The sequence below is a fragment of the Ruditapes philippinarum genome, unplaced genomic scaffold (genome assembly GCF_026571515.1).
Source record: "Ruditapes philippinarum isolate M1 unplaced genomic scaffold, ASM2657151v2 ctg3902_1_1_1_1, whole genome shotgun sequence".
Lineage (NCBI taxonomy): Eukaryota > Metazoa > Mollusca > Bivalvia > Venerida > Veneridae > Ruditapes > Ruditapes philippinarum.
The window spans coordinates 26,437-40,547 of NW_026853731.1; the positions used below are offsets into that span (position 1 = coordinate 26,437).

At 32.1% G+C, this 14,111-nt stretch overlaps 1 protein-coding gene across 1 annotated transcript; it reads right to left on the reverse strand.

Moving 5' to 3' along the window:
- Window positions 1-307: 307 nt before the first annotated feature.
- LOC132737649 (short-chain collagen C4-like) lies at window positions 308-2,282 on the reverse strand. Its single transcript, XM_060724981.1, has 3 exons — window positions 1,996-2,282; window positions 1,289-1,381; window positions 308-862 (listed from the first exon to the last, which is right to left on the reverse strand). Exons 1-3 carry the CDS (start codon window positions 2,165-2,167, stop codon window positions 366-368), a joined length of 762 nt encoding a protein of 253 aa, XP_060580964.1. The 5' UTR covers window positions 2,168-2,282; the 3' UTR covers window positions 308-365.
- Between the last annotated feature and the right edge of the window lie 11,829 nt (window positions 2,283-14,111).

Consider the following 14,111-nt stretch of genomic DNA (forward strand, 5'->3'; position numbering starts at 1 on the left):
AAAAGCAATAAATAAAACTGTTTTAAAGGTTTAAACTGAGATTTTCTTATCTAATATTTACACGGGTAGCTTTTCTTGTCCAGGAAGAAAACTTACTCGTAAAAGGAGCAAAGATCAAAAATATGTTAACAGAAACTGTTTGATGAGTTCTTACATTAAAATTTTGATAAAAATTCTCAAAAAATAATAATATCAATATAAATTTAAATGATAACTATCTATCACTGCAAACGACTGTTATTTTAACATATGGTGATTTGTTAGTCACAAAGTTTTAATATAGGTTGTAAAGGAAAGTCAAGACCCGTGGGTTTTTTTAGTTAATTGTTTTGTTACATATATAGAGTGATCAATCACTTAGTGAGTCACAGAGAACATACTACACATGTTATCTCCCTTCCTGCCACATACGGCGGGCAAGCTAAACTTCCACTGCATGTTGCTTCTACTAGATAAAGCCGGTTATCTTCATCATCTGCGTCCCCATTTACAACCTTTTCCGGTCGCCTATCTAGGCAAACGTACTCAGTAGCACTTGCGTCGCCATGGTAGCCAGTGACGAGATAACCACTGTATTCCATCGTCCAACCTTTGGAACATATGTTTCTTCCCGGAACCATTACTGACACACGTCGTTTCGTGTAGCACACAGCACATGGAGCGTTATGGTTGTACATGTTATCTCCGAAAAATTCTGCAGCACCCGTTGATCTTTGGTTCCAGAATTGATACTCTACACCAGTGATTCTTCCGAGACTGTTTACTTTTCCATCCCTATATTGATCCCAAATCGGTGTGTCGGTTAAACAAAGGTAATTAGAGCCAGCCCCTGAATGACTCTTATCCGATCCAGCCATAAAACCTTAAACAATTACAGACAATCGTCTTTAAGTTAATGTGTGATAAGATTACATATTAAACTTTTGAAGCATGATCGATATGGTTAAAAAACAAGTTGAATTTATTGTTTTCTGGGCATGAAAGTAACACAATAACTATACTGTATTGGTATCAATTTATTTATTAATCAGATGCCCATTTATTTCATTTATCAAGTGCATAGGCATTCAGATTATTTATAAAACGTAAGGGTATTTGGTTAATCATGAAGATCTTTTTATAAGGCTATTTTGTGAGTTCATGTCCCATCTCGACAGAAGATGTGATATGTTGGTAAGCAAAGCTCTGTGAAATTCAAGGCTATACAAGTTCATCGTGAAGACAAAAGTCGTTGACAAAACAGATGTTAAACGTATCACATACAATTTAGTTAAAAAAAACATCTTACCAGTATATACAAGGCTAGTTTCATTATCAGGGCAACTCTTGCGACCCCATCTGATATAAGTATCACCCGCAGCACCCGCAGCACCCGCAGCATCTGCAATATATTTAACCCATTGGTAAGATAAACAACTCTCATAATTCTATCATCTTCATAAAAACTAATAAAAATCTTTAACATATTGGCGGAGACATAGATATCATTATCATCTACATCTCTGATATTGGTGCTATAATAATATTTTCCTTCGTAAGTATTGGGAATTTTATAATTTCATTAATCTGACATATCACCAAATTCAGCTGTTTATATCGATATTTTTCATCTTTTGTAAATTATATAATAAAGAATGTCTACACCCAAAATGGCTGCCTTTTTTGGCAAGGGATGTAAATATTGTAAAAATGGAGTAATATCTTTGTCGTATTTAATAAAATAAAATAAAAGATAATAAAAAGTTAAAAACGGAGTGCCGACATAAAACCTTATACCTATTTGAGCATATTGTTATTTTGAAAATATTGTTTTTCAATTTGATTGTCCATTTGTATACTAAATATATCTTTGAAGAGATAAAGTTGATTTATTCAGCGCTATCTATATGTAAAAGACCTTTTTACGAACAGCATGCAATTTTATTGTGATCATATATAAATTTTAATAAAACATTATTATGTTTAATTAATACGATTTAAAAGTAGAAATGCTACCTTTACTTTCCAGACGTTCTATTTTCTTGTTAGCCGCGGATACTTCTTTTCGTAATGAAATCAACTCTTCCAATATTTGGTAATCCAAGCCTTTCAGTTCATGTACAGTAAAAGTTGGTTGAACTAAGATGAACATGAAGTAAATCTTCAATAAGAAAATTATATTTTTCATTCTCCCTTGTTTTGAATTAACAGCTCCTAGTACGTCTATATAAGAGTCTTGTTAAAATCCAACTGACGATAGAAACTGCCTTAAGTTAAGGAGATACTTTTGTTGATACTTTTTTGTTGATATTTATCTTCCTATTTCTTTTCTTTTTAAAATATTTGTTATCTCTTACCACATCTTGTTTCATGTTTACCTACTATGACACGTTTCAAAATAACGCAGTTGAACAAAACAAAACAAAACAAATAAAGAAAAACAACTAATGAACAAAACAAATCAATTCATGAACATGTGAGCAATAAATAAATTAACGATGTGTTTCAAGTGAATTTAACATGGAATTTATTATGGAGGCTATTCGTTGCCAAAAATCCAGCCTTTGAATACTTCGGTTTTACTAAACAGATTAGTAAAAATCTAATTGTCGATCCGAGAGTTACATACTGCACTGGTATTAAGCATTTTGATTATCTCGATTTGATAAAATGGAAGCTGTAAATATGCAACTTAGATAAATTGCAAACTGTATTTATTAATGTATAACTTCAAAGTCGCGATATGTAGAAATGTAAACGATAGAACGTACACAACACGTTTAATGCTGTGTATCATGACGTTGAGAATGTAACTGAATCAACTTGACACATTCAGGTTTACAACAACACACTTTCCTTTTACATTCTAACGCGAATAACATTAAAAAAAATTGTAAACGATTTTACAACTTCCATTTATGTAATTATCACGGAAATAGACGAAAATTAATAGGTGGAGCCAATTTTCACAAAGAGAGGTAACTCTTGCTGGTACAAAAATATTTCACATACATCAACTGCATTACAGTTGACTTTAAACTTCCTCTGATTTTGTTAAAACGTATTCTAGAAAAGGGTATTCAAGTAATGCAAAATTGGTTAAGATATAATGTAACAATGTAACAACGTTTATACTGATAATGAGCATAATAATATTCAAAAACAAAAGTTAGTGAATTAACATAAGGGAATGTTTCCGATATATAATGACACACACCATAATTTATCGATATAAACGAAAGGGTTTGTGTGCCTTCAAACGTTACACGATATTATTCATACATTCAGCAAATAGTACTAGTATGCGATACATGAAACTCAATTTTGGCATCACGAATAAAGAGAACTGAACAGTAAGCCTGTAAAGAACTATGTCGGGTTGAAGAAAAACCCATAAGTGTATAACCACGAAACAATTCAAAGTTTACTATCGATAAATCCGTTGTATAACCAAAAACTTGTGAATATGTCCCAATTTATTATTAAAATAAATATTCAGTGTATCCTAGCATCTCTGTTTACCTCCATTGGGAGGTATTTTGAGTCATAGGATTTGATATAGCCTTGTAACACCGCACTTTGGGGTCAAACGCACTTTGGGGTCCGACCCTAAAGTGCGTTAAACTTCGCACCGCACTTTGGGGTCAAACGCACTTTGGGGTCAAAATGGAAAAATTGACCCCAAAGTGCGTTAATATGCTACATATCAACGCACTTTGGGTTCCAGAGGTCTAAAGGTGTAATCTGAGTTCTGCTTAAATACTGAATACTGACTTATTTTCGATCTGCGACATTGAAATATTTGAGGTGGAGTTCAAGATGGCGGTCAATACTTTGATGATGCTTAAGTGATAAAAGTTTCATTAATTTTACCACTTGAAATATCCAAAAATTGTGTTCATATAACAAAATAACGGTGGCATAAAAGTGACATTTGCATTTTTTTATTTAAGTTTTGCATACATATTTTTATTCAAGTGTTGCATATATATATATTTTTTGAGTTTTGCATTCATATTTTATTGTTGTTTTTCGTACATATTTTATTTTTGTTTTTCGTACATATTTTAGCCAATCAAAACAGCCTTCAAATCTCATAACAGCCCATAGTTGAGTATAAAACTAGCACAGTGGTTTGGTCACATTTCGGCCCATTTTTGGAATCGGTCCAGTCGTTTTTGGCCGCGCAAGTCTGGTTTCGGCCGACCTTTTTCGACCCATTTTTTAAATCATATAAATAAGTAGTAGTCCGTACAGGCAGTACTCAAAATATCAACTTTTTAAGTAGTCGCACATTAAGAGCGGAGCTTCAGAATAATGTAAAATTCTCACTGGAGGGCAGTGTGGGGTATCGATCCCCCCGAGGGTTAAAAATAACATTTTAAAGGCCCATTATGCTTTTATTTGTTTTTCTTAAAAGCTTTTTATTTTGATGTTCTTTTATATTATCAAAAAAATACACATTGGCGAATTACCTGAACCATCTTTTTCATCTGTTGCTTTTTGGCAATGATGAGTACAGTTATAGTGAATAAGTATTTTACGTGTATATGGCAGTCAAATACTACATTGTTTTGACAACTTTTATAACAAATAATTTCACATTTATCGCTACTTTATTCGGGTAACAAACATCTTACATTTCTCTGATACCATTATTTAACATTATAAAATTCATGTTTGCTCTTTCTAAAGATTTCCCATTAAAAAAGCCTCTGGCGAACGGTTGTTACGGAGCTTACAAAAACCCTTAAGTTTGTTGATAAGCTTAATAATATATTTGTAAAATTCACTTTTTATAGTCTGATCTAAAAACTTGATGTTTCACCAGAACCTTGCAATAGAGTATATTTATAGTTCTTTGGGAAAAAAATACTAACTGCATTTTATTTCATTCCCAACATATTTAAAGTGGGGCTCAACATGGCACCAAAAGTTATCAAGTAAATGACTGACAGAACGGGATATTTTTCGCAGCATCTTTTAACTTTAGGAATACACAATTTCTGTACTAGAGTTTTTTGAACGGTGGCATAAAAGTGACTTTTGCAACTTTTTTTTGTTTTTGATTTTCAAACACTTCGCCATCGGTAAATTACAGTACCCCATTTGCAAACGCCATTTGCAAATACCAACATTTTCATTTTTGGAGGTATCAAAATGATAACAACACTTTTTAGTATATAACTATATATATACATGAACATTTATATACATGTATATATATTTTTTTTCTAAATCAGTGGAATATAAGGACCTATTTAGATGTTTTATTGTGCATTATTGTAATACACCAGTCATTTGTAACCACCTCCCTTGCCCCCAGGGGAGTGCGGGTTAAAATAGAATCGTGTTTTAATGTCTGCACTGTTCCGGGGAATAAGGCAGAAATGTTATTATCTAAATATCCCCCCTTAGAGCGAAGATTTTACCAGTGGTCGGCTTGGTTTAAAGTCAATGCCCCCCCCCCCTCGCTATTCTCAGGGATGGGGTTGAGTGGTGCATATTCATGGAATAATAACTGATCACCAATCAACAGCCCTTTCCAATTAGACACTTATATGATAATACATAATAAAAAAAACAATAATTATATAAAATACATATTAAAGCCGCATCTACACCTTGTCAAGTTTCTTATGTGTCACATTTAGCTAAATAAATGGGTATTTTAATATATTATCGTGCAAATTTTTTACTGAAATGTCTTACAGAATTTATACCTTTGTCTATGCTAAGACTATCATATTTCTGTAAAATATGTAAATAACAAACGGGAAAATGATGCATTTAGCTAAAAACAATTGAGTAAATGAAGGGTGTACAATCTTTTAAAATAAATGGAAAAGTTGAGAAAAACATATTTTAAGCTTAATAATTGATACAAATTCTTTATTTGGTGATTTATTTAGTGAAAGTTCTTAACTTACTAATCAAGACCATTTAAATCCCTATTGATTCAGGGCACATGTTTGTGTCTATTTCATACTTTGATTTTTGTTTACCATTGTTTACCATATTTAAAACATAATGAACATAAATTTTCTCTGACCCCAAAGTGCGGTCGTTTGCCTGATGTAAAAAAAATGCATATGTACCTGTTTAACGCACTTTGGGGTCGAAATTGAACCCCAAAGTGCGTAACGCACTCTGGGGTCGGACCCCAAAGTACGTAACGCACTTTGGGGTTGGACCCCAAAGTGCGTTTGACCCCAAAGTGCGGTGTTACATAGCCTTTTATTATTAAATATGTGTAAGCTGACGCATTGTACTGAATCAATAGCAACTCTAAAATCTGTGTATACATGCTGTCAATAGTTGTTACCTAGACTTGCTGTCAATCTGATCAAAAGCAGAGAACTATTTGTGTGTACATGAAATACTATACAGAATATGTATTATGGCTTTTTTAGAGATAAAATAAACAAGTTATGCATAAATTGATAATCAACATACATACCTTTGCACTCATTTAAATATTATTATTGAAAAAACGGAAAAATATATCTATACAGTATGGTAAAAATAAAAAGGGTACATACAACTTTGGTTATAATTTTACTATTGTTAAAAGTTTTTTTCCTGTCAAGTCATACGCTAGAATTATTGTTACTAATGTAATAGTAAATGCTACTACTAGGAAAGACAACAGCCATAATTTGGTCTGTATTAGTAATTAGTCGTATCAAATTCTCTATCAGATGTTGACTTGAAAATTTGAAAGTGGTAAGGTTAACATCAGCTTAACTGTAAATGTTACTCATTCCTATGCAAATTGGGATAACCTCAGTAAAACTTATTGGTCGTTATATATAGTCTTATCAATAGTTTTTACTTCCTTGAAAAATATTTAACCTTAGGCAGTAAGTAGCCTGGTGAGTTTTATTATTATTATTTTTTAGTTTCTATTTCTAGGAAATGTGGTATCTACAACGTTTTAAAACTTATATGCCTATAATCCTTTAAAGTCCGCTGATGTTGATTGTATAAAGGCATAGAATGGCAATCATGCAAGTGAATTACAGTATGTTTGGTGAATAACTTAACACCTAAAATGTGTGGCAAACGGAAACTACGCCGCTTCTTGTCGCCGACGGAAAATACCGAAAATGAGCGGATAAATACGTTTATTTACGATGATGTAGTGGGCGGGAAAATGGGCGGAGCTTATTTTATCTCCTATTGAAAAACGTGTAACGCTGGATTATGCTGATCCGAATCATGATGGTTCGACAATGTAAAGCTAAGAATGTAATTTCTGTTTTGTCGGCGTATACACGAACAATGAGTATTCGAACACTTGGTATTGCTACTATCAGCAAAACAGTTAATGTTTTGTCGTTTAACAAAATGTATTTGTTGAAATGCATGTTTACAATGTTAAATCAGAAACATAGATAACAGAGATAGGCAACTTCCTAGCCAGTTAAAATATCATGCGTGCCAGCTAAACTTAAAACTTGTACCAAGTAAAACTTATTAACCAGATATCAAAATCAGTAAAATAATACATTTTCTGAAAGCTTATGCATTTGTCTATGGCTGCAGGTACAAATATTTGCAGTTCCTATTTAAATAAATGATACATCAATTTTTAAAGAGAACTACTTAATAATTGTTGTTACAAAACTATTCATATGACGAAAAAACAGGCTCAGTGGGTATGTTCTGCTATGTTTTTCTAAGTGAAAGTTATGGAAAGTTACCAATATTTAATATGCAGCAATAGATTAAAGATTTACCTTTCAAATAGTTTATAATATAAAAGGATCAAAAGTACATCCATCAAGTTTTATTTGCTACAAAATGCCTAATTTTTCACTTTTTGATAGGCATGAGTGATATTTCAATGGAATATATAGGAGCTGCTTATCTCTGTAATCTATGTCTCTGGTTAAATCGGCAAATTCAATCCGAGAATGCAACAATGGAGTTTACATACAAAGAAATACAATTAACAAACTGTTCAACTCAGATCAACAAGGCTGGATTTTTGGCAACGATAGCCTCCATAATTTATGTCCTACTTTTTACAGGGTATCGTGTTTTTTCCTCAATGATAACAAAAGGTGAGATATGATCAAGGAAAATAAATAGCTTTATGATGATACCGCAGACACAATCGTTACATTTTTTGAATAGTAGTTGTATGGCTAGCATGGAGACGTCTAAAATATATGCCTACACAATATTTAAACAGTTAAGAATAATTGCTAATACGTTTTCATTTTTATTGAAATTAATAATAATTGTTTTGAAACGCTCTTGCTGTCGAGTTTGATTTTCCAATTTATCATTATCGACAGCGGCTATTTCTCCCGGAGTTTGTCAATTTCTATGAGACATTTGGTTAATAAACGCATGTATTAAAGAAATTTTCTACATTCTCCTCCCCGCCCCACCCGTCCAGTTAAACACAGGCAGCCAAACACAGCGCTTAATATCCATTCCAAATATTAGAAAACATATTGTCTAAATAATAAATCACGAGCTCGAAATAGCACACTTAGAGGAATTTTCCCCTATGTTGCAAACTCAGACTTTTAAACATTTTCTGAAAAAATGTAGTTATAGTCAACTTGTTTGAACTTTGTGCGACGATAAATCAGGCGAACATCAACAACAAATTTATGTCTAAAGTCAAGCAGATTGACTAATACTCTTATTCTCTTTAATTAATGACCTAAGGGCTTGCACCAAAGCAACAATTACTAGTATAAGGGTAGGAGGCATATAAAAAGCAATATTAAATTATTTATTTTAAATACTTAAATTTAAAAATAGAACGGCACCAATACAAATAAAGTCTTAGTCCATTGGAACAGGATACAATATTTGAGCCGCGTCATGACAAAACAACATAGTGGGTTTGCGACCAGCATGGATCCAGACCAGCCTGCGCCTCCGTATAACAAGTAGAGAAACTAATAGCGAACAGCATGGATCCTGATCAGACTGCGCGGATGCGCAGGCTGGTCTGGATCCATGCTGGTCGCAAACCCACTATGTTGGTTTTGTCATGACGCGGCTCATTTATCTTTTGACAGACAACATAATATTTCGAATTGTTTTACTGTAAGAAATACAAATCGATACTCATAACAATAAAAATGTTATATGGCAACTTTAAAGATTTAGAGATGAAGGATATCCTCAGGTGTCCTTCCATGCATTGTTTCATGCACAAATGGGTACCCGAGTAAAACCGCCTGCGTTCCCAAGCTATCTGGATAGCTTCTAAACATGGAGAAATCCAAATCTATTATCTTTCTTTCCTTCTTTCTTTCTTTCTTTCTTTCTTTCTTTCCTTCTTTTTTAGCAAAAGAAAATACGATTTTCATATACATGTTTCATATCATCACTTTTTATTTACTTGATATTTATATGATATACTCACAAATCATAAATGACATGCTCTAATCCAAATTTAATTGCTTAATAATACATGAGGATAACATCAAACAATCATCAAAAAGCAAGCGAAAATGTTTATGAAATTTACCAGTCTTTCTGATTAATGATACAATACAAAGATAAAAAATGAAAATTTCGTGTGCTTACATATTTCCTCCAGTTGTCATTTTAGAACTTATAGCCCATAAAATTATGTTTGAAAACTTGTAAAGCATTCATATGCCATAACATAATGTTTTAAACTGTTATAACATTTCTACACAATAGCAATATGGTTTGAACTGGTATAAAATTTATATGTAACAAGCAATTATCATAGTATTGCAAGCAATCCATAAGTCCCCTACCGGTTAAAACCCCAGCAACATTCTGATGGGCCATTGGCCATTCAATTTTACCAGTGAATGAATGACATGAATGAACTTAAATCTTTTGAGTTCTAAGTTTGTCTATATCACAGTAATATGTTAAGTTTCCCTGCCTAGTAAGGAAATTATGTTTATACAACCTTGTCATATTATTACCATGTGGGATTTTAAAGTAAATCCTATAATGAATGTCAAGAAGTTGGAGTAAAAAATACCAATTTCTCGAAAAAAATCTAAGTTCAAGGGGGACATAATTCTGTAAATAGTCTGGCTAGAGTATTTAACCTTCTCAAAAATGTTGAGTGATAATAAGAAACATATATATGAAGTTTGAAGTAGATACATTAGGAAACAAAGAAGTTATTTAAAAAAGACAACATTTTTTTTCATAAAGATTCTAAGTTCAAGGGAGGTAATACTGATAATTTTTGTGCTAGAGTTGTAAACCTTATCACATATGATGTGGTTGATGACCAGAAACTTATATTTAAAGTTTGAAGTAAACACCTTAAGAAATAAAGAACTTATAGTGAAAAAGCTGAAAAATTTAAATCAGAAATCTTGAAAACCAGGCTATTTGTTGCCATAGCAACCAAAATTTTCAACATAGGAAGAAAAGAAAAAGATGTGCATAATCTCCAGACTGCCATCTACCCATATTTCAAGTTTCATAAAAAATATTTTTAGTACTTTTTAAGTTATCACTGGATCCAGTTTATGTGTTAAATTTGCCATATTTTCAGACTAATTGTTGCCATAACAACCAGAATTTTCAACATAGGAAGAAAAGAAAAAGATGTGCACAATCTCCAGACTGCCATCTACCCATATTTCAAGTTTCATAAAAATATTTTCAGTACATTTTGAGTTATCACTGGATCCAGTTTATGTGTTAAATTTGCCATATTTTCAGACTATTTGCTGCCATAGCAACCATAATTTTCAACATAGGAACAAAAGAAAAAGACGTGCATATGTCGTATAGTTGATTGCACAGGTTAATTGCACATACATGTTATATTCAAAAAGAATGACAACAAAAAGATCTTACAAGTGCATGTTTTTATTTCATAATGCGAACTGTAAAAACATGACGTTGATTTATGAATATTGTGGTACAGGATGCATACAGACTGGGCTAAATAGTAATAATATGTCAAAATGATAGATAGCGTATTTGGGAGTCGGCTAGATTTCATAACATTTTATGTGGAAGCTGTCGTTATATATTTTGGGCTGGAGATTCAGTCTAGGAGTTCGAATTTGGTATTTCACTTGTACACTTGTGTATTTGTATTTATATATTAAAAGTATGTAACATCCGTGAGTTCTCTCTCCGTTATACGACAACGGTTGATTTGGCGCCTAAGACCAGCGATGTCGAAGCGACGATTTTGGACAGCGGGACACAACGAAGTACCTGAAACAGAAAATTAAAGGTGAGTGATCGTTTATATACCTGTAATTTGCTAATTTTGAAGATGTCAGATCAAGAAATAGCTAAAAATTTTGAAAATTTGTCAGATAAATTGGACAATATTTCAACTGTCATAGGTACACAGGGTTTATCAGAAATAGTACAAAATGTTGAGGAAATTCTAAATATTTTAATGACTGGATAAAATCTGTAGAAAAATATGCTGTTTTAAAAGGTTTGGATGATAATAAAATAAAATTAGTCGCATTTCAATCAAGTAAAGGGACTGTAAGCGATTTTATATGTAGATATTTGCGTGATAATCCTCGTAATTCGTGGGAACAATTAAAAGAAGAAATAAGTACTAGATTTGGGGAAATTAAAGATTTACATCATGAATTTTATCTTTTGAGAAATTTAAAACAAGATTTTGGAGAAAGTGTTCAAATTTTTGCTGAAAAATTTATTAATTGTGCTGAAACCGCTTATGAAAATTATAAACTAGGAGATAATAGTTTAATTGAACTTCAGTTAGTGGAATTGTTTACGATAAATTTAGCGCATAATTATTTAAAACTTAAACTTATGAGAGAAAAGCCAAAAACTTTACAAGAAGCAATTACTTGCGCAGTGAATGAACAGAATTTCAGAGCTAGATTTTCTGCCAGAGTAAAATTTTCTAATTCTCAAAATCAGGCAAAATACAATAATTACAAAGCAAATAATTCTAATAATTATTATACAAGAAATTTTTGCGTGTACTGTAAGAGGCCAGGTCATCATGTGCGTAATTGTAGATTTAGGAAAAATGAAATATATTCTGTAGTTCACCGACAAAATTTTTCACGATTTAGAAAAAATAATAGCAATAATAGTTTGAAATCAAAGATTAAGTGCTGGAAAGGTAATAATTTTTGGCATATTATGCGAGAATGTCGTAAACAAAATTTTTACGACAGAAACAAAATAAATTTTCAGGAAAACTAGCAAGTTCCTGTCACAAAGGGGTCATTGACAGGAACGATAAAATACCAAAATTTAGTATAGCATTAGCCGGTAGTCCTAATTCATGCTTGATTTAAATAGAAAACTATAAATACAGATCGTTAGTAGATTCAGGTGCTGAAGTTTGTCTTCTGCATCGCAGAATATATAGAAAATTGAAGAATCCTCCTCAACTTATAAAACAGAAAATAAATTTATGTTCAGTTGACGGAAATTATTTACATATAGATGGTTATATAAATCTTACTTTTCAAATAGGGAAAACAAAAGCAACTCAAAAATTCTATGTTGTTTCTAAAATTAATAGAAATATTATTTTAGGCCGTGATTGGTTAACACAAAATGGCGTTAGATTATATTTTGATTTAGGCTGCTTAAGAGTTAATAATACATATGTACCCGTCGAAGAAGATATTCATATTGCATCAATTGTTAGATTAAAACAGGATGTTATTCTGAAACCTCAAACAGTTAATGTGTGCACTGCTAAGTTAAAACAAAATCCAGGCTTGGAAAATGATAAATTATATGAATTAAAAAGTATAGAAACTGGAATGATTGCTTCTAAACCAGGTCTTATGATAACAAATTATGTTATGAAACTTTCGGCTGATAGAAGATTTCCTATTATGATTGTCAACAATACACATAAAACTATAAGATTGAAACGAGATTCAGTAGTTGCTAAAGTTTCAGAAGTTGAGAGCATTAACTCAGTCACAGAGGCTCTTCAAACAACTTCCCCTCTTAACAACGATTTCGAACGTGATATTCATACACCTTCAGAGCATTTTAATATTATTAGAGACTTATTAAGGAAAAATAGAAATATTTTCGCAAATAAAGATTCTGAATTATCACAGACAGATACTGTAACCATGAAAATACCAACAGGTAATCATCCTCCAATCAAATTACGCCCATATCGCACACCTTTAAACAATAGAAAATTTATGAGTGACGCAATCGATGAGATGTTAGAAGCAAATATTATAAGAAGAAGTCATAGCCCTTATTCCTTTCCTGTTGTTGTGGTCGGAAAACGAGACGGTTCACAACGGTTTTGTGTTGATTTTAGACAATTGAATAAAATTACAAAGCCAACATCATATCCTCTCCCATTAATTGATGATATTTTAACACAACTAGGGTCTTCAAAATATTTTACAACACTAGATATGCGTTCAGGTTTTTGGCAGATACCCGTACATGAATCAGACGAGGAAAAAACTGCTTTTACGACATTCCGAGGATTGTTCGAATTCAACCGGACCCCTTTTGGCCTAGTTTCTGCACCTGGAGTTTTCCAAGAACTCATGTCACATGTCTTACAAGGTTTAGAGGCATTTGCTGTTAGTTATCTTGACGACATTCTGATATTTTTGAAGTCATTAAAAGAACATTTATCACATATACAGACAGTATTTTCAAAGCTTAAAGAGCATAAATTAAAACTTAAACTGAAAATGTGCAGTTTTATTCAGCAACAAACAAAGTACCTTGGTTTTATAATTGATCATGAAGGTATAAAACCAGACCTAGAAAAAGTAAAAGCTATTAGGTCACCTCCGGTACCAAAATGTGTTAAAGATGTCAGATCTTTACTTGGTGCTGCTGGTTTTTATAGAAGATTTTGCCCTAAATATTCTAAAATTGTTGAACCTCTAATCAATCTTACAAGAAAACGTGTTTTGTTTAAATGGACAAAAGAATGTCAAGAAAGTTTTGAACAATTAAAGAAAATGTTAACACGTATTCCACTTTTAGCATTCCCAGACCCAAATAAGCCTTATATTCTATACACGGACTCCTCAGATTTAGTGGTCGGAGCATGTTTAAGTCAGAAATGTTACAAATCTGGTATTGAAAAACCTATATACTTCTTATCTCATAAATAAAGTGAATCTCAAAGAAAGTACAGTACCATA